This window comes from Elgaria multicarinata, chromosome 1, assembly GCF_023053635.1.
Source record: "Elgaria multicarinata webbii isolate HBS135686 ecotype San Diego chromosome 1, rElgMul1.1.pri, whole genome shotgun sequence".
NCBI lineage: Eukaryota > Metazoa > Chordata > Lepidosauria > Squamata > Anguidae > Elgaria > Elgaria multicarinata.
Window position 1 is genome coordinate 92,647,620 of NC_086171.1, and position 20,980 is coordinate 92,668,599.

The 20,980-nt window shown below is 43.0% G+C and overlaps 1 protein-coding gene across 8 annotated transcripts in view; it reads right to left on the reverse strand.

Moving 5' to 3' along the window:
- The window catches only part of PIP4K2B (phosphatidylinositol-5-phosphate 4-kinase type 2 beta), a 453,863-nt gene that overhangs the window by 416,093 nt on the left and 16,790 nt on the right, over positions 1–20,980 (reverse strand). For 3 of the 8 annotated variants that reach the window (XM_063132564.1, XM_063132511.1, XM_063132556.1), the window contains 4 exons: positions 16,478–16,591; positions 13,639–13,897; positions 12,856–12,959; positions 1,500–7,540 (listed from right to left, as the gene is read on the reverse strand). In XM_063132564.1, the coding sequence (XP_062988634.1) occupies positions 7,460–7,540; positions 12,856–12,959; positions 13,639–13,897; positions 16,478–16,591 (558 nt within the window). In that variant the 3' untranslated portion in view covers positions 1,500–7,459. Of the gene's footprint in view, positions 1–1,499; positions 7,541–12,855; positions 12,960–13,638; positions 13,898–16,477; positions 16,592–20,980 lie in introns of those variants that run through there. The other 5 variants (XR_010025728.1, XM_063132523.1, XR_010025730.1 and 2 more) reach the window with 5 other exon arrangements.

A 20,980-nucleotide genomic window follows, 5' to 3' on the forward strand; every position in this document is an offset into this window, starting at 1 on the left:
CTTGCAACCACCTGCTCAAGGACCTTGCCCAGGATTGTAAAGTTCAGTGGGACCTGTTCCCAGATAAGTGAGTACTTTTATCCTGTACAGGATAAAGTACACACTTACCTGGGTGCAAGTTCCATTGAACTCAGTGGGGATTATGTTGAGTAGACAAGAAGAGGATTGTATTATTAGAATGAACCCAAAAATGGATAGTGGCAAAGCTAAGGTACTCAAAGTGGAGTCTGAGAACAAATCAACGTAGTTTAAGGATAGTAAATTGTTGGGTTTGCAATTGATGAAAGAATCTTTGCTCTTCCATTAGTCTGGCTGTTTATCTTCAAATGAGGGGTGGACAACGTGCAGGACATATGCAGTCCTCACTCCCCCCCCCCCCCAGCTAATATATATCCCCCTCAATGGTATCTGTTGTGGCTATGAAGCACCAGATCCAGCTTGCTTGCAAGTCAAATTTGACATTGTGTAGCCAATGTTTACAAATTTAATTGGTAAACAAGCTAAATTAATCCTAGTGCTATGAAGTGGTTTGTTGCTGAATTCTGGCAGCAAACTGATGATTTCACTTCTTGTGGGTGTGGACCATGCTCCACAGGTAAGGTCCAGGGAGCAAAAATGGCTCCTGACTCTCCCTGAGTTTCCCACCCCCTGCTTTAAATAGCTTAAATTTCCATACATTTACATATTAAAAACCTTCCGTTAAAGTGTCATTTTGAAAATCCTTAACACTCCTTGTTAATTTATAATTCATAAGAATTGTCATTTTTAAGGATATCTTTTTTAATTGTGAAGTCTCAGGTTCACTAGAGTCAGAAGTGGCTAACAAAAAGTCCAAGTCCTATCAATATCTACAAAAGAGCCATCACACAGCGTGGATTCATCTCAATTGGGGATGTGCAGAACTTCCTTCTGGATTGGTCCACTGATTTCAATTGGGTGCTGTCGACTTCAGTTGCCTGTGGTTCTTATTGCCAGAAGTTATAGCGCTTTCCCTTGAAAGTGCAAAGTAACTGCTAGCTTCTGATAAAAGTAGAAGAAAAAGCCAAGTGCTTCTTTTCGCTAACTAGCTATGAAGGAGGAAGCAAGTGGGGAGGTGAATTTTAATGGAATTAACAAATTAAACCAATTTAAGGGTGCAATCCTATGCATGGTTAGACAGAAAAAAGTTCTACAATGGTCAGCATTCCCCAGCCAGCCATACAGATATGCTTTGCTTAGGATTTTTAGAGTGAAGGTCCTCTAGTCCTGAAGTGATTTTTGGGCTCTGAACAAAAGGAAACTTTTTCTACATTTCCAGTACATTTTGGGCCTTACAACATATGTTGAAGGCAAAAAAATGGCTAAGCCAAAATCCACTTGTTACTATATGGGTAATTATTTTGCTGGTAGTTATTTTGAATCTACGTGGAATTCAGTTCTTCCACCCGCAGTCTCCTTTGTCTGAGCCCACTGTTTCCTCCCATATTTTTCCCTCTTGGAAAGACAAGTTTAATAGAAAGTTGTACACGTTTTAATTTTATTTTGTTCACTCCAGCTGGGAGACTTCATCTTGTTAACATGCATGCATTTCAAAACACTTAAGTGTCTCATACTACTTTTAGCAAACAGAGAAGCACATTGGACTTTTAATTCCCTTTTTTAAGTACTTCTGAAAATCTAAACAGGTCCATTTCTCTTAGTTTAAGATTCAGTTTTTTGTTATCAGTTACATCCCTACTTGAACCTTTATAATATGTTTAAACACCTTTGAATCCATTGCATATGCTATGCAAGCATAAGGTTAGGAGGTGACTGGTGAAAAAAAGAAGCTACTAAATTTAAAATGTAGCTTGAACAGAACTGGCTCATATTCCTCCACTCTAGCTAGTAACAGGGGCTGCTTTCACATTCATACAATTTTTTAAAAAACCTGCAGTGGTATTGCACAGACGTGCACTAAGATTCTCATACTTCAGGTTGAATGAGATAGCACAGTAGCAGCCCATGTGTCTGGCCCATTCACTTACAAAAGATGTGTGTGTGTAGGTGTTTAACATCAACAGGAGTAGGTGAATTGGGGGAGTTGAACCCTTTCCCCCATCTGAATTTTTCCCAGGCTGACCAGCAGTCAGATGGGATGGGAGAAAAGTGCCAAAAGCAATTGAGCACAGGATGGAAAGAGGATTCACCTCTCTACCCCACTGTGCTTCTCAATGATATTAGATTCCACCACCAATTCCTACTTTGCATGTGAACAAGGCAGATCTGATTAAACATGTTTGTCAGCATCATGCTAAGTTTGACTCTTAGAAATTTAGCATCTGTGTATTTCTAATGTATAGGGTTCTAGGCAAAGTGCCTTGCTATGATTACCTATATGAAACAACAGTAAGTTAGCAATACAGGGTGTTGGGATGAAGGCAGCCAAACAGAATCAAATTTTCTCATCAAGATTTTCTCCCCCAAGCAGGAAGGTTTAACTCATAAGGACATATATTGCCTCTGAACATGGCAATATAGTTGACTAATAGATTTTTTCACAAATTTAGTCTAATCCTTTAGGACTGAATCTTCACTGTAGAGCACCTCTCAGAAAGCCAGGGGTGGGGGAGCTGTCAAGACAGCTGACCCCACTGTAAAGAAGTGCCATGTACTCTTCAGCTGGATATGATCCAGCTGAGAATATGTCTAGCCACCGGACACCTGAAAAGGAAGCAAAATGGCATTGCCAATGCGATCACCTTAAGTTATGCAGCAAAACCTCTAGAATGTACAACCACAGCAGCTTCCTTACAGTTATAGGGTTGCATTTAATGTTACAGTGACACTAGGAAAATGACAATTTGGAGTTATCAGGAGAAGGGCAGAAAGGTTTTGGGGGTGGGGATGAACTCAAGGGAAAAGCAAGGACTGATCAGCAGCTGCAATTCCAGCTACAGCTGTCAGCACTGTCAACTACTCTGGACACGCCTCCCTTCTACAGCACCACAGCTAAGCAACCCCCTTGAGTTTTGAATGTCCTTTAAACTGATTTTTTTTTTAATTTACTGAATTGTCAAGTTCATCTAACTTTTCACAGCAGACAAACTTCTTAATGATGTACCATGGAAACACATAGGGGCTGTTTGCACAACATGACTTTGGAGAACCTGCGGCCACCTTTTTGAGTATATAAATTCAGGGGTTCTTGTGTCATGCAAACCTGGTGAATATGGATTATGCAAGGGTTAAAAGATCCTCACATAACCTGTGGTGGCAGTTTGCATGATCATATTGTCCCACTGTGTCTTAAGGCAATGTAGTTTGTGGGTGCCCATTCTGGAAACCAATCCCTTCTTGTAGCTTGTGTTGTGTGAAGCCGGTGAGGATGAGCTGTTGATATGATTAACAAAGAACCTAAGGGCTGTTTTAGGTTTGTAGGTGGTTTTTTAACCACATAAACAACCCACTCTCACTGGGTTCACATGACATGACAAGCTGCAAGGCAAGGGTTAGTTTCCAGAATGGGCACCTGCGAACCATGGTGGCTTATTTAAATTTAAACCACTTTGGGGTGATTTATTTAAGCCACCATGGGGTGATTTAATTGTGCGAACCAGACTGGTCTGTTTTAGACTTATGTGACCCACACTCACTGGGTTCACTTGGCATGACAACCCCTGAATGGTGCTGCATGTTGTCATGGTTTTAAATAACCACAGTGTATCATCTGGACCTAGACAAATTCTAACATTAACAATAAATATCCAGCAATTCTAGAAGCTACTCTGCACACTTCTATTTATTCCACATAATTTATTATACTTCTAAAATGCAGCTTAAAAAAATTGCAAGTGTGTGATAAGAATCAGAGGCAGGGAAGATGAGACAGGGATGAAAACAGTAGGTAGACTTCTAGGCTTGGGCAAGGGGATGATAACAGTACGGGGTGCTAAAGCCTCCCTGCCCTAGCTTCACACAAACAAGTGCCATACTACCTCTGTAAGTAAAATGTTGGGGGCGGGGGGTGAAACCCCAATCCAGGGGGTTGGGGAGTAGATCTAAAGGAAAAGGGAGCAGTAATCTATGTGAACCTTCAGCATGGAAAGGTACCTGAATGCCATTGACCTGTCAGTCAAAACCAATATTAGATGGACAGAGGGGACAGAAGATAGATCAGCCACAACCACTGCCCTGTGAATTTGGAAACAGTTCCTAGAATATGTATTCTCTAAGGGGGGTGGAAAACCACCACCAGAAGAAACAATGAGATTTTGGAAGCAGGAATAGATCCCGAAGGGTGGTGGGGTGCATTTATGATATGTTATGTGATTATGTAAAATTAGTTAAGTATAATCTGGAATTATAAGCAATTTATGTTTTTTTTATGTGTTAATTGTATTATGTGGTTGTATTTTAAGATGTGAAATTATTAATAAAAATTATTAAAAAAACAAAAAAACAACAACCACTGCCCTGTTGGGCCAAAAAAAAAGCAGGTCACTCAGAAAGGCTCTGCATTAACCCTGTTGCATTCTGGGGGCTGTATTGAAGTGCTGCAGGCCCTGACCAGATTGTTATTGACATTCAATAGTTGAAGCAGAACTCAGAGCCTGAATAATTGGGGTAGGTTAAGCGGGGAAAGTAGGTAAGATCAGGCAAGGGTGAATCAGGACAAGCTTTATTTAACTTGGGCTTTGAGAGGGACTCAAGGACAGTAGCTTCAGATCCAGACGGCCGCATAGCAAAAAGGCATAGACATGGGAGGAGGAGGGTATACTGATGGAGCATGAGGAGTGGAGCAAGGGGAGAGAAGGTGTATAGGCAAGGGCAAGTTTTAACAATAAAGAAAGCAGGGTATATAAAAGCCAAAAACCCAGAATGGCGCTATTAACAATGGGAGCAGAAGATGACTCTAAGGAAAGTGTTCTGGATCGACTTGAGATATGATGCAGCAAGAGGCAGGTTAATGGCCTGAACCAGAGGTGTGCAGAGCATGGGCATTAGCGACAGGTACAGAGTGAAAATCCATCTAGCACCTACTCATACCTTCACATGGAAAGCTGCACATGGCTTAGCACTTCTTGTGTTTCAGTGGGAAGCAGAGATGCATTACTCGATACACTTGTGGGCCCAAATTCAAAAAGCAGTTTACACTGTTTCACCTGTGGATGACCGTGTCTAGCTGCATACAGACTGCACAGTACGGATTCCAATGGGGCAGATCGTGTGGTTAGATATGCTTATGGGCTTACTGGTCGACACAGAGAGTTTTAAAGGTAAGAGCTTGAGGTTTGTGGCTGAGTTCCTGGGTTGAGCTTGCTCGAGTGGGAAATGCGTTTTTTCATGATCTTTTCAAACTGTGTGGTAGCAAACTTCTAAACCGACGAATGCTTGCAGGTATTTTGTCATTGGTGTGAAAAAAAGAAAGCTCTGATGCGAATTCTTGCCTATTTCTAGTTATAAGTTACAGAAAGTGTGGTAAAATTATTTTTAAAAGTTAAAAAAGGCAAAACTAATGCAGCCAAGAGTGGAAAACCTTATCAGGCGAAAGACAGGCTATATCTTCTGTTTCACAATGGACTTCAAGTGCACACTTTTAGAGGAAAAAGGGAACCCTCTGGTATAAAAACATTTACGGCCTGTCAACATATCCATTCCCACTTTTAAAATATGTTCACATATTCACAATTTATGTTATAAGCTGAACACCTAAACATTGCAAACAGTGGCTTCTGACATTATAATAATAATAATAATAATAATAATAATAATAATAATAATAATAATAATTTCCTTGAAATCACAGGTAAGCAGGAGAAGGACTTTCATACCTCATTCCTAACAAATGGGTTAATTTAGGTATTTAAGAAATCTTACACTATTTACAGCATACTCTTATGATCTTCAAACTTTGAAAACCTTTCTGTGCCTTTGAAGTTGTGGAGAAATGTTTTTAAATGAGGGTGGAGAGAGCCCATCTGAGGAATAGGAGCAAAAACTACAGGGGAAGGAAGGAAGGAAGGAAGAGGGGGGAAATTCACCAACAAAACAAAATCCACAAAGCAAAAAATGTACTACAATACAGGACACAAACATCCGAACAGCCACAGTCAGAAGAAGAAAGGCATGAGTGAGAAACTTTCAATGCAGAGTAAGCAAAGTGTCTTGATTACAAGGTAATGGTTCAAAACGGCAAAATCCGTAACTTTTTTTTTAAAAAAAAACCCCAATAATATTTTAAACAGAATTAATGCATAGCATTCAAAATCTTCAGCAGTTTCGACAAGTGAGGTTATGAAATCCAAGGTTACAGTCTGCAGACGTAAGAAAAAAGTTGAAATTCAAATGGGAGAAGAGAGTTTGAATTCTAAGAAAAGTGATCTAACACAAGTTATTCCAGCAGTCTGTCCAAACAGGCCAGTCTGTACGAGTGGTTACAGAGCAGTCTTTTGCATCAATTTATTCATATTTCCAAGGCTCTGGGACTGGACTCCTTCCAGTGTGGAATCACCAAGAACTCCAAGGATTCACAACACAATACGTGGTTTTAAAAAGTGGAAGCTTTTTTATGGCAACATCATCTTGTGGGAATGCAGCCAGCTCAAAGTTTAAAAGCCTGACTGAATCTTGATTAAATTAACACTGGTAAGAGTTATGTTGCAGAGGCAATTTAGGCCAGTTGTTCCAAGACAAATGTATTTGCGGCTCATCAGAGATGGATTTCATATGGCTACATCCTCTTCTATACCATATCTTGATAGGTGTACAAATTCTTCTATAACTGCTTTCTTTCTTGATTTGTATCAAATTTTAAGCAGCCAATTTGTCATTCTAGTCCCTACCCCAATTGCTTTGAAATGACAATTGGTGCAAATAATAATAATAAGCAATACCAAAATAAGGGAAGGAAAAATTCCTTGCTTCAATTTACTTAAAATGGCTTTTCCACATCATTATAAGAGTTTGCTCTTGAAATGGCCCTGCTATTTCCTGTCCATTTCATAGAGAAAGAAGCAACAAAGCGGGTTGCTTTGAGTGAAGAACAGTAGTCCAATCAAAGGAACTATCTGTTTGTAGAGTTAACCTCTGTCATTTATTTTCATTAGCATCTGACCATCTGGAGACTGTGATACTCTTCAAAGATAAAGAAGTATCGATCTGAATAGTACTTAATTCCTCACATTTATGTTTGGATATTATAGCAACCAAAATAAGAGAGGGAAAGGGAAAGGGAAAGGGAAAGGGAGAGAGAGGGAGAGGGAGAGAGAGAGAGAGAGAGAGAGAGAGAGAACGAGAACCTACTTTTCCATTAGGTCAAGTGGAATACTTGGAGATCTACAGCCAGAAGTTAGTTTTTCTGCTAGGTCACATGGTTCTCAAACACTCACAGATCATCACACTCCAGCAGAGTGGACGACAGTCCTGCTGCTTTAGAAGTAGTGCCCCTCCTTCCCACTCCTCTTCTCCCTCCAAGTTTTTGCCAAGGATGGGAAGACAACTATGTCAGGATATTAGACATAAATTCATTGAAGCGTTTGGAATACTGCTCTGGATTGACAGTGGAAATCTCTGCTCCAGCCTGGAAGATAAAATAAAAAGCTGAAAGAAGTGCAATTCCATTCAAGCACGAGGACCACAATAAATAAATCCTCTATCTTGGTTGCCCCAAGCGTGCAGCCTAATTTAGAAAAGAAGAGAACAGTCTACCTACTCTGCCCACTGGGGAATGGAAAGCTTCATCTTGCAGGTGCCCTAAGAGGGTGGAATCCCAGCACCCCCTCCCCCCACCTCAAACACATGCAATCACTCTGTTACATATACAACACCCACACCACACACAATATGCTGCTTACTTGTCATTGAAGTCTAAGCAGTCACACACATGGGAATGCCTGCATCTTCTTTGGAACATTCTCTAGGTAGAACTTAGACTTCTTTGGTGGAGTGAACATTTATAATTTTGAGCTTCTTATTCTTTGTGTTAATCCATTTTAAAATGTATAATTTTATATAATGATTCATGATTTGTGCAGTAAATAATGCTGGACATGTGAGTGTATAATCATTATACATTGTCTTTTTAGAGAACCCTGAAGGACCTGAGGGCCTAAAACATGTTTCATTACATTAAACACCCTTTTTTCTACCCCTTTGCCCTTGGCTGTTTTCAGCAAAAATAAAACTGTGGTGGGGGAACCGGAAATTTGGACTTACTGTGAAATATCCTTCTGGTCAGCAAGGAGAGGGGCAGGTTGGGAAGGGCCAGTGAAGGTAGGGACAAGCAAACAAGATCCCGTTCATCTGGAAGGGGAGGAACTCCTTCAGTCACAAGACTTGCAGAAAACTAGTGGGTTGAATAACTAAAGAAATGTATTTTTGCAAGCATCTTTTAACTGTTATAACCTTATGATCCCTGCAAAAGAAAACACAACAAAGAGAACAGAGGGATGTCACTGGAGTCCCTAAAAACCTAGCAGGGGCACCGAACAAACACGATATGCACCCTTTCCCCATATAGGAATGGTACTGGCCTAACCAGAAGAGTCTGCCTGCTCTATCCCTGGCTGACCAGAAAGGTATTTCATGATAAGTCAAACTTTCCATTCTCAGTCAGCAAGGGGATGGAGCAAGTAGGAAAGGGATGTCCAAAGTTGTATCCCCGGAAAAGAGTGCATCGCTAGACATTATAACACTTGTTGCAGGACACTACATCAGCTGAGGCAAATTTGTCTCATTTGGAATGTCAAATAAAGGTGGATGTATTCACCCAAGTAGCTGCTCTGCAGCCATCTTTGAGCAACTTCCCCATAAACAGCACCGTTGAAGCTGCAGAGCTATGCACTGAATGTGCAATGACACCATAATGTGAGTCCCTGGCCTGTGACATGTACACTAGCCCAAAATATTCTCTAACCCACCTACTAATGGTGGACCATGATATCTTCTTCCTCTTGACCCACTTTTTATAGGCCACAAAGAGGGCATCCAAGTACCTTGATTGCTGGGTATGCCCAACATAAATGTTCAATGCTTTACGTGCATCTCCCTTGCGCCACCCTAGGTGACTTGGATTGAGTAAAAAATTAGGAAGAACCACCTCCTGGAACCAATTAAAAACTGGGTTGACTTTAGGCATAAAACTGGGATTGACCCTAAGTACCACACAATATGGGAGTAAGTACAAAATTCTTCCTTCACTGACAATTCTCCCAACTCTTTCACTCTACCAGCTGATGTCAGCGCAACAAGGATTTCCTGCAAGTTCCTTAATGGAAAACAACCAGATGGGTTCAAAAGGAACGGCTGACAAGGCTTGTAGCACCATAGACAGGAAATTGTGCCAAGATCAACACAGCCCCTCACAAGAATCCCTTAACCTGGGGATGTCGGGCTATGGAACTCGCCCCACATATATTCAATATGCTCCCAATGGCTACAGCCTGCCTGAGGGTGCTTGTTACAAGGTCTTTCTTCAGGCCCAACTGCGGAAAAGTGAGAACGTGCCAGGCTGATGTCTGTAGTTACCTGAACCCAAAGAGGCTCCTCCTGCACAGCCCCCATGAACTGTTGTGGACTGAGTAGCTTCGCTGGCTCACCTTTCTAGCACAAACTTGCTAGGGGTGCCAGGACCTGCTTGAAACCGGGGGCTCGATTCATGCTGGGAGGAGATACCAGCAGAGAGGCCCTCCAGCGAGGAATCTCCACAGGTTGAATTCTGGGACCCAGTGGGACAGAGACGTTCTGCAGCCCTGCTGTAAGGGGTCAATAGAGGCATCTGCTGTGAATGCCACCACCTGGGCGAATTTATTTAGCTGCTCTGAGGTGCTTCACTCCAGCTGGAACTTCTTGGGGGCGGGCAGGTGTTCACACAATCAATGTTGGAGCTGGCTGACTGATAAGATAGCAGCCTCATGTGGGTAATGAAGGGCCACATTGCTCTTCCAGTCCTCAGAGTCTAAAAGTGACCCCTAAAACTTCTCACAGCAGCACTGCCTTGGAGAGCAGAGCCACGGGGGCTTCAGGTGACTCCATGATGGAACCCAGCAAACTGTATAGGTCATTGTGGAAGTTATGGGCCAATCTTTCTACTTGTCCTGCAAAATCTCAGAAGACAGCTTTGGGAAAGACAATATGGGCAGTGAACAGCCAAATCATAGGAACACTTCTGATGCTCCCAGCTGCTCTTCCTCTTCTGCCACTGTGGGGGTGGGTACCGAAAGCTTTGAAGTCCTTATAGCCAACAACAGGGAAAGCATCCCTGCTAACCCCCTACAGCTAGAAGCTGCCTGGGCTTGCGCTTCCTCCTCTGAGAATCCTCCTCCTCCCTCCCTCCCTCTCTGATCTGTAATCAGAACCCTTATCCTGGTCTGAGGCTGACCCCATCACATCAGTCGTGCTGGTCAGAGGACACCCCAGCTGCACTCCATCCATTGGGCTGTCACTTGGTCTGGGCATATTGTTGCAGAAGCCTTGGAGGTTCCAAATGAGGGGCATCAATGAGAAGGAAGTGGCTTCTCTGACCTTTAGCCTTGGAACATTTTGACCTGGCACAGCTGTAATAGTGCTGTTCTTTGTTGTGCCTGGAGTGGGCTTGGAGGGGATGGGGGAAGAAGGATGATGGAGGGGACGGGGAGGAGGACAGATGGATCTTTAGGATAGCAGCATCCCTTTTCTCTCTCAGGCTTGTGAGAGCAACGAGAGATTTCTTTGGCCAGGGAGGCTGCAGTTCCCTTGATGACTGCTTGGTTCAAACAATTGAGGATGTCAGGTTGGGACTTATTCCCCAACCCCACCTGGGAAGCATACCCCACCGCCTATTCACAGGGTCCATTTACCACCTCTGTGGCAACAGCCAAGGTAGTAGGAGCAGTGACTTCTGGTGAGACCACTGGCTGTGTTCCTGCAACAGCAATGGACTCTGCAAGTGGTGTGATGTTTCCTACACATGGGCTCATTACTCCTTCAATACTGATGGACATCATAGCTCCAAGCTGAGAAGAAATGTCCACTCACCCATATGGCTCCTTCCTTGGGGAGAGAGAGATGCCCAGCAAACCATGGCTGTGTTGCTCTCCCCTCCCTGGTTGCCAAGCAGAACTGCGACACTTGGGAAATGCATGGCTGGCCTGCTGTCTGCAGTGCAACCATGCAGTGCACCTGTGTGTCACCAAGGGAAGTTCTTTTTTTTTTTTTTAAGGAAAGGGCTGGGATTCCCATGTGAGGAGGGAAAGAAGAGTTTGCTCATTACCCATAGCTGTGGTTCCTCCCCTTCCAGAAGAACAAGATTTCATTTGCTTGGCCCTGCCTTCACCAGAAGGGAAAGTTAACCCTTTCCCACCTGCTCCTTCCCTTGCTGACTAAGAATGTGTGGCTCCACAGATGCCCACTCCAACAGATGCGCACTCAGTTACAGGTAAACAACACATTCTCCTCCTTTGTGGTACAGGCATACATACCGAAGACTAACAAGTTCGCTTCCCTGGAAAGTGGAGAAGAAAAGCTGCAGGACTGCCGTCCCAAGTGTGGCATCGGCACAAGCTCAAACCCCCAAGGTGTCAGATGAAGGTCAAGGGCTGAGACCAGAGACTAGTCTGAGATTGGTCAGGGATCAACACGCATTGGCAAAAGCTCTAAAAGGAACAAAAAGAATGCTCCTCTTGATGCTACTGCTGGGGTGGGCAAAGAACTAATTGGAAAGGCCTGTGCTCTCCCCCTTTTGCAGGTGTGCTGAATTGGAGGTGACCAAAAGTCTAGATTCTAACTCTAGAATGTTCCAAAGCTGCTCTGTGCAGGTTTTCCAATATGTGTGCCTGAACAGAGACCAGGAAGAATTGGGAGGATCCCAATCCCGCTCCTGTCACTGACTACAAGGAAAAGGAGGATCAGAAGAGAAAAAGGAAACATCCTGGCAGGTCCCCAGAAAGGATACAAGTGTCTAGGATACCACAGAAGTAATACAAATTGAGTTGCCCAGCTACAGCAGTGTGTGTGTGTGTGTGTGTGTGTGTACACGTCTGTAATATCAACTAATTGCCCTCACCTCTCCTCTTTTTCCCTTTCCCGAGAAACATAGAACATCAATCCTGTATCCCTGCCATCCATCACTTCCTGCAGACAATGACAGCAGGGACATGGGACAGTGCTGAAACAGCCAGGCAGATCCCATTTATTTTTAGTGCTCTGGTTCCCATTTATTTTCTTAAACCATTCATATGGAGGTGGGGTTCAGAACACATGAATATCTGTCCCAAAGCTGCAAGCAGGAACTGTGATAGAGTTCACTGACATTTCATATTTATGTCAATAGCCTGTGATCTTGCAGCAACTCCTGTGGCTTGAAAAATCCTAACTTCATATATACCCTAATTCAGCCTTCCCCAACCTGATGCTCCCAGATGGTCCAGACTTCAATTCCTATCAACCCCAGCCAGAATGGCCAATGGTCAGTAATGCTGGGAGTTGTAATCTAAAACATCTGGGTTGGGGAAGTTGCCTTAATTAATAAATTCTTAACTGGCCACAGCAGCTCAAGGAAGAGCTCTTGAGGTCTTAGCAGGACGTTCATTGCACTGTGGCAGTTAAAAGGACAAATTCAGGATTAGGAATTATTAGAAAAGTGCGTAACAATAATACAATTATCAGAATGCTCTTCTATAAGTCTATTGCCACATCGGAATATTGCGATAAATGCTGGTAGTCATGTCTCAGATCAGATAGCATAGAGCTGGTGAAAGTGCAGAAAAGGGCAAGTAACATGATCAGAGGGATAAAGATCATGGCAGAGCTTCTTTAAAAGATGGACAAAATGGAGGTGGAAAGAAATGCTTCCCCTTTCTTTCTAACGCAGGGCATCCAGTGGCTTAGGACAAAGAAAAGGAATTGGCTTCTTCTTACCCCATGTTTCACAGTTTTAGCAGCATGTGCTGCTTTTTTCTTTGTGTCGTATGGCGTGAGGATATCTATAATGGCCATGAAATACACCTCCTTCTTAGGGGCATCTGATTAAAATGAGAGAAAGAGAGAGAGGCCCACATGTATTTTTCAAAAGGTTCACATTTTTTAAAAAAGAATTGCTGTCCGCACCTACACTCAGACATAGCCGAGGACTGGATAATGTTGCTGGATAGCAAGGGTACCTCCTGGATATTAGACCAGCGTTTTCCAATTTTTAGTCTTCAAGGAATCCTTACGAAATTGACTTATCTGTCACAATATCCCTGTGTGTTGCAAAAGATTCTGGGGCATTTTTTAGGGCACAACTGTCAGTTTAAACAGGGCACAGGCTAGACCTGCTGGGCCTCACTACCATTCTGTGTGAATAGCAAATGTGCCCCAAAGAGACACAGCCCTCTCCTGTGGCTACACATTGCAGAGAAAGACCAGGAGTGATGGGTAAGCTGTCATCCGCTGAAAGGGAAGAAGATTGGCAAGGGAGTTTTGGTGGCTAGGTAATCGTGGGTCAGGGAGTCAAGAGGTCTTGTGATATCAAAGAGACCAAGGGTGGAGGGCTGGGCTAAATGTCATATGTTGTTTCAAATTAATCAGCCACGTGTTTATTACTATATGCCTGTCGTCAGAGGGCCTTTGAACACAACACTCTGGCTTCTATCCAGACAACTACACACTCAGCATCCCATCTCCTCCTCCCGCCACCATCCCCATTGCCCCATCACTCACTTTCATGGCTTTTCATAGCGTAGACGTCCACTGATGGATCAAACTCCCCAGGCCCAAAAAACCGTGGGAAGTTGAGAAGATTACCAGGACTATCAGGTGGAGTTCCGTAAGAACCAGTGGGGTTCCCACCAATGCCGTCATTCTCACATTCTTCATCTTCTGCCCGGTCCTCAACTTCCATCTCCTCCTGCTCCGCACGGTCTACATCGTGAATCCCTACCAGCAAACTGTAATCCATGATCTTCAGCTGAGCGAGAAACTGGAAGCCAAGAGAAAGACATTCTCTCTCTCCTGTTGCTATGATCTTGCCATCCACCTGCTTGGACTAAGGCTGGCTCCCAGGATCAGCTTCAAGACTTTAGTCACCTTTCATTTTGACTACTGTGACGTCACTCTTAGGCTGGCCTTCCTGTCTGTCCTGGCTTCCCTCACCAATCAATTCAGACCATTCCCACCAAGTCCCTCGCTTTCCCATCAGTCAGCATTTCCCTACCATCCAATAATGGAGGCAAACTTTTTTCTGACTTAAAATTGGAGACACGCGTTGCTCCACTTTTATTTAGTCATCCTGCCGCCATCCTTTGGGCCTGACACATGGAGAGGCAGAGCAAACAGTGTTCTCTGTGTGGGTGGGCACTTTGGGGTCACCCAAAACTCTAAATCATTTATTTCTGATGTCACATAGTTTGGAAATTATCACCTTACATCCTTCCACACACTCTCTTTCATGCTCTGTGTTAAATTCTTGTTCTTGTCCCCACTTTTCTCCCCTCCCCATCTCTTGCCCTCTCCAATTCCCCACAAATTCATGTCCTTTGGCTCCACCCACCCCCACTCCCATCTCTGAGCTCCTGTCATGCTGCTCCCTTACTTACCACCTAAATTTATATATATATTTCATCAACAACAGATTTCAAAGAAAGTTAATTAACATTCTAACTTCTTGGAGTGAAGGTGTCAGCAATAAAACAACAAATTGGACCTGAAACAAAATGATACATGGATTCCATTCCAGTTCTACATTTAGGAAATAGAAACCAAATGCACAGTTACAAGATGGGGGATACTTGGCTCAGCAATACTACAAATGAGAAGGATCTTGGAATTGTTGTAGATCACAAGCTGAATATGAGCCAACAGTGCGATATGGCTGCAAGAAAGGCAAATGCTATTTTGGGCTGCATTAATAGAAGTATAGCTTCCAAATCACATGAGGTACTGGTTCCTCTCTATTCAGCCCTGGTTAGGCCTCATCTAGAGTATTGCATCCAGTTCTGGGCTCCACAATTCAAGAAGGACGCAGACAAGCTGGAGCATGTTCAGAGGAGGGCAACCAGGATGATCAGGGGTCTGGAAACAAAGCCCTATGAAGAGAGACTGAAAGAACTGGGCAGGTTTATCCTGGAGAAGAGAAGATTGAAGGGAGACATGAGAGCACTCTTCAAATACTTGAAAGGTTGTCACACAGAGGAGGGCCAGGATCTCTTCTCGATCCTCCCAGAGTGCAGGACACGGAATAACGGGCTCAAGTTAAAGGAAGCCAGTATTCCAGCTGGACATCAGGAAAAACTTCCTGACTGTTAGAGCAGTACGACAATGGAATCAGTTACCTAGGGAGGTTGTGGGCTCTCCCACACTAGGGGCATTCAAGAGGCAGCTGGACAACCATCTGTCAGGGATGCGTTAGGGTGGATTCCTGCATCGAGCAGGGGGTTGGGCTCGATGGCCTTGTAGGCCCCTTCCAACTCTGCTATTCTGTGATTCTATGATTCCCTAATGCATGTATAATGGTCTTGCTCAGCTTTTGTTCTATGTCCTTTCCCACTGCCCTGCTTTATAGGTGAACACATACATGCAGTCTACTTTCCTTATTTGGGGTGGGGTGGGGTGGCCCCTACTACTACTACTATTACTACTACTTCTTCTTTTAAAAAAAGTGTGTTTCAGTAAACTGTGGGTTTCCCCCAAGCTTACAGAGGTCTCCCTCATGTGTTATGTGTGTGTGTGGGTGCCATTCCTGCTACTTAAGGATCAGCACTCATCCCTGAACATCGCTAATTGAGGGAATAAGTAATCCAGTTTCAGTGAAAGAAACAAAAGATCAGTTGATCTGGAAGAAAAACCTGCATGAGCTACGTAGACAGAGGGGCTGTTTACTGTTGCTACTTAAGGAAAATAATGGACAGGCAAGGTAAGGACACTTTTATGGCTGGGAGACTGGGAAAAAGATGGGTTGTATGATGGGTAGGGAGGGTGAGGAACCAGAATATAAGGAAATTGAGGGCTGGGAAGCCCAAAGTGCAGCTGAATGAAAGGGAATAGCAGAAAGCACATAAACCTCTCTGTTTTCCTCCCCTCGCATTTTCTAATGGTTCTTTTCAACTTCCCTTCCTTGATGTTTGCTTCAGAATATGAACCTCTAAAGACTGACTTCATCCTGTGTACAGCACTTAGCTATTTCAAGTATATGAATAACAACAACAACAATAATGGAAGTTGAGAAGTAGGCCTTTGAGGGAAGGGTGGGTGAAGGATTCACAGGTCTGAGGAAAAGAAGGGAAGAGAAAGAGGCGCAAAGGAGGAGTTATGGGAAATAACTGGATACTCAGCCAAGGAGGGCATGCACACTGTTGGCAGGAAGGGATTGCATGAGTTCGAGGGCTTTGGAGTTTAAGAGACCATGGGGTAGCGCTGGAGGCAGGGCAGATCTCCCAGACTTCCACACAGGGAAGGGAAAAGCCTTTGCAGTCCATTCCAGATGTGTGGTTCTGCAATCATCACACTTCTTAGTTCACAACATTCCCACTGACCCACCAGCAGGACACTCAGGACACTCTACCTCAACGTCTCGTTTCAACTTCTCCAAAAAGTTCTTTTTGCATTCCTCTCCGACATGGAGTTTTTGGCCTTCATTCAGAAAGTCATTGTCTTTAAATGTCGGTAGATCCTTGGCCTAGAAAGAAGGATTGAACTGGAATAAATGCAAAACCCCCTTAATTTCACACATGTGCAGACGGAATCCAAGTGGGTGCACCTATGCAGGAAAGAGGTTTTGGACATGATGGTAAGTTTACAGAAATACAACTGGCTCAGTGTGCTGCCTGCTGAGGTTGCAGGAAGGGTAAATTTGGTGCTATGCATTTTAGGAGGGAATTAAAAATAAAACAAGAATGATCTGTCAGGAACTGCTGAAGCAAAAGCTCAAACATCCAGATCTATGTGGTTGTGGATCTAACTGTTCCCTGGGCTATGATGTCCTCTGAAGCTCCAAGATGACTACACCGACTTGGTTTCCCTTGACTTGGTAGGGCTGTAAAAGCTGCTAGGCCTGGCTTTGACTTTGCCCAGGCAACAGTTAGTCTTGTCCTCGTCTGACCGACTACTAAACCTATTTCTCATTCTTGTGAGTACTTGTTCTCCTGCCTAGAGGACTCACCTCAAGCTCCCATCTAAGGGACTTGAGCCATTTGCTAGCTCTCTGGACTGCCTTCAGCCCTGCTACACAACAGATAATCCTGCTATTTTTAGAACCCTATGCACAGTTCTGGTTACATTACAGAGTTGTAGGAGGGCAAATAAAATGATGAAGGGTTAAGAGATTGCCCCTTCCCTACAAAAAAGAAAGGTGTAAGAGATTGGTGCTTTTTATTTGGGGGGGGAGGGGGGAGACATAACAAAACTTTGTGTGTTACGGAGAGAGATTTATTATGGAGATTCTGAAACTTTACCTATATATTTGGTTGGTCCTTATTGCCTGACTGTGCATGCTGGAATTTTTCCTATGGACTAGGAAGGCTTATGTTATTTTATGAGTAACTTGGAAAACACTCAATTTAGTTTTGCAGAAAAAAGATTCTACAACTGAAAGAAGATGGAACTTTACACTGAGAGTTTCCTTCCCTCCAATCACTAGGTAACATCACCCAAAATTAAACTGCATGCTACCTAGTAGAGTCTAATCCGTTTAATCCTGTACGTTCTCCTCTACTCCATCTAACTCTATTGACCATGCGTCATGACCAATATCGTCAGCCTTTTTTTCTCCCTCTCCCCCTTCCTAAATCTGCTTTTTGTAACAACTTACCCAATGAAAAGATCTGGAGGTTTTGCCCACAATTGTGTGCATTTTTGGTTGGTCCTAATAAAGTCATTGCCAGACTGTGCATTTTGGAATATTTCTTTCAAAAGTCTCAAACTCAGGGTCTTCCAATTAAATTGACTGACAGAGCAGGTTCAGAACTAAGGCACATTTCATAATTAATCTGTGCAAACATGTCTCATGTTGTGGCAACTGGTACCTTTTCAAATGGTCGGAGAAATTTTTGGAAGAAATATTTATCAGTGGCTGCTGGCAATGGTAGCTAACATCCATATTCAGAGGAAAGACTGTAGATTAACATATTTGGGAAACAAGCAAAAATGGGTAACTACCACCATCATGCCCTGATCATGAGTTTCCTTTCGGCTTCTATCAAGTCACCCAGCGACCGGATACTGGGTAGACACCTGCAGCAGCCAGCTGTTCAGAATAATAATAATAATAATAATAATAATAATAAATGTATTTCTTACCCGCCTCTCCTTTTAGATCGAGGCGGGGAACAACATTAGAACAGGAATCAATACATCTTAAAAATTCATGATTTAACATTGATCTGGATAGGCCTGCCGGAAAAGGCTAGTCTTTAAAGCTGCCTTAAAATCACACATAGAGTTAATTTTACGAATCTCCTCCGGCAGGCCATTCCACAATCTGGGGGCGACAGAAGAAAAGGTCCTCTGGGAAACTGATGTCAGCCTAGTTTTAGCTGACTGAAGTAAGTTCACCCCAGAGGACCTGAGTGTGCGGGGCGGACTATATGGGAGAAGGCGATCCCGCAAGTAACCTGGACCCAAACCATTTAGGGCTTTAAAGGTAATGACCAACACTTTGTACTTTGCCCGGAAACTAATTGGCAGCCAGTGGAGTGATTTTAATGTTGTTAGAATAGTTAGGTCTTAATTGATTTTAGCACAGATTTAGGAACATGATCTGATTAAATGTGAATATTAGATCTACCTTGGCTAATGTATTGGCAACAAGATTGGGAAAAAAGCCTAGATCTGTATTTTCAGAACTTTGCAGGCAACCATTACACTAATAATTGTAGCCAAATGGAACCCTTGTGACTTTCTTTGTTCCACAATTTTCTTGCATATTACAATGGAAAACACTTCTTCTATTCCCTCTGTGCAATTGCTGTTTTTTTATGTGCACCAGGTTACTCCTTACTCTGATTAGTGGAATTCAATACAACTTCAACACCCTGTTCCCATAGAAGTTTGCTTTTTGAAAACCAACCAATCAAAGTCCACAAGAACTCATGGATTTTTAGGTGTTTCATGAGTAAATTGGAATTCATATTGGAAGTCAGTATCTCATCAGAGCAGAAAAGTCCATACATGTTTTGAGCACAACCATTAAAAGGGCTTTGATGTACAATTTGAAAGGTTCATAATTCTATCAGGTTAAAAAAAAAACTGAATATTTAATCAACTGGCAGTCCTTAAAATAGAACGAATACCATCTGGCGTTTCGGGATTAGAATGAGTGGGGGGGGGGAGAAAAGAATGAGGGAGGAGAATTAAAATACTTTTTTAAATAACCAAAAGGAAAAATAAAACATGTTGTTTGTTTTCCCTTGCATTTAGGCATTAGATCAGATCTTAGTTTCTACAGGAAGAAAGCCATTTAGCAGTTTAAGGATTCCCCATGCTCACTGCAGGGAGACACTGGTATCTATTTCTGGTACAATTTGTGAGGGGAGGAGAAGGGCTGGGGATTATGTTTGTTTGTAATTGTAATGAAGACTAATCCTTGGTGAGATACAGGCATACAGTTTGAGGCAGCTTGGCAATCAGCTGCCCATGGACTACATTGACCGCCGAATACTTCCAATTGGTTCATTGCTCATTTATGACCCACCCCAGGCCTATGTAATGGCTAAAAGGAGCTTCCTAACTTCATTCAAACTGGATCCCATCTCCTGATTTAAGGAGGGATAAGCAGCTCTCTAGAATCACATCAGTAACACTGCCCACAGGTCTCCAGCAATCTTGATTCCCCTTCCCAGGAAAGTCACAGTATGACTTTTCTTTTTTAAAAAATAATTTGCAGTGCATTTGTATATGATTCACCCTGGGCACTTGTAAGCCTCCAAACTTGGAAGACAGACGAGTACCTTATGCAGAGCAGCAGGCATGCTAAATGGACATAGGGTTCCTCATATGGCTGACGCCCCACTTTAAAGTGTGTGTGGTTCATACTTGCTGTGCCTGCTTTGTTGTCATGTCAGAGGGACTCACTTCTGAGTAAACATGTGATGAAGGATTCCAGAGGGAGGCAAGGGAGTGTGTGTGTGTGTGTGTGTATGTATGTGTGTATACACACACACACACACACACACACACACACACACACACGGGGTACCTCTGTACTTGAGCGTATGTGTGTATGCGCACATGAAAGGGAGCGAATGAATGAATCGAGAAGGAGAGAGAAGGAAGGGAGGGGAGAGAAAGAGAAAAATGGATCCCTTATCTGCTTTTGGCTGAGGCAGCCCCATAACTACCAGGATGCATCCCCAACCATTTTCTTCTGGGTTGCCCATGCCAGCCTCAGAACCAAAGCTCCCAAACAAGGAGGTGCTTCAATCACAGATGCTCTCATGAAAAATGAAGAAATGTTTATTTTGGTAAGCACCAATGAATAAATAGTTTTGTTTTTTAAAAATATTATCCTGGGGTGCTATTGTTACTGATAATGCTATTATTTTATTGTTGTCAGATTCTACCATTTTATGGTAGTTTATGGTATGTTGACATGTTTTTATTTTGATTATGTATAGTGTTTTATATAATGGAATCTTCCTTGTGAGGGCATGGCTCTAAAAGGGAGCCTAATTTTTTTTAAGTAGACAAATATTTTAGTTAAAAATCAATGGAAAAAATCATTAGAAGAGATAGGGAAGACTATTAGTACCTGCTCTATCCAGCCTTACCAATTAATGACCCTGTTCAGAAGACATGCTAAGCCATGGTGGTTAAGCACTTTGAGCTAAACATTATGGCATAGTGTGTGGCGTGAACCATGACTTAGTGAATGCGTTCAGACAACACAATAACCAATAGTTGATGGTTTAAATAGTCGATGGTTGGTTATTTAACCGCCGTGGGTTATCGTGTTGTCTGGCAGGAGGTTTCTAACCAACAGTTGTTTATTTGGCCGAAATAACCAACGCAAATAACTAGTTCTGCAGAGTTGGCTATTTCAGCCACCATTGGCTATCGTGTCATGTGGAGG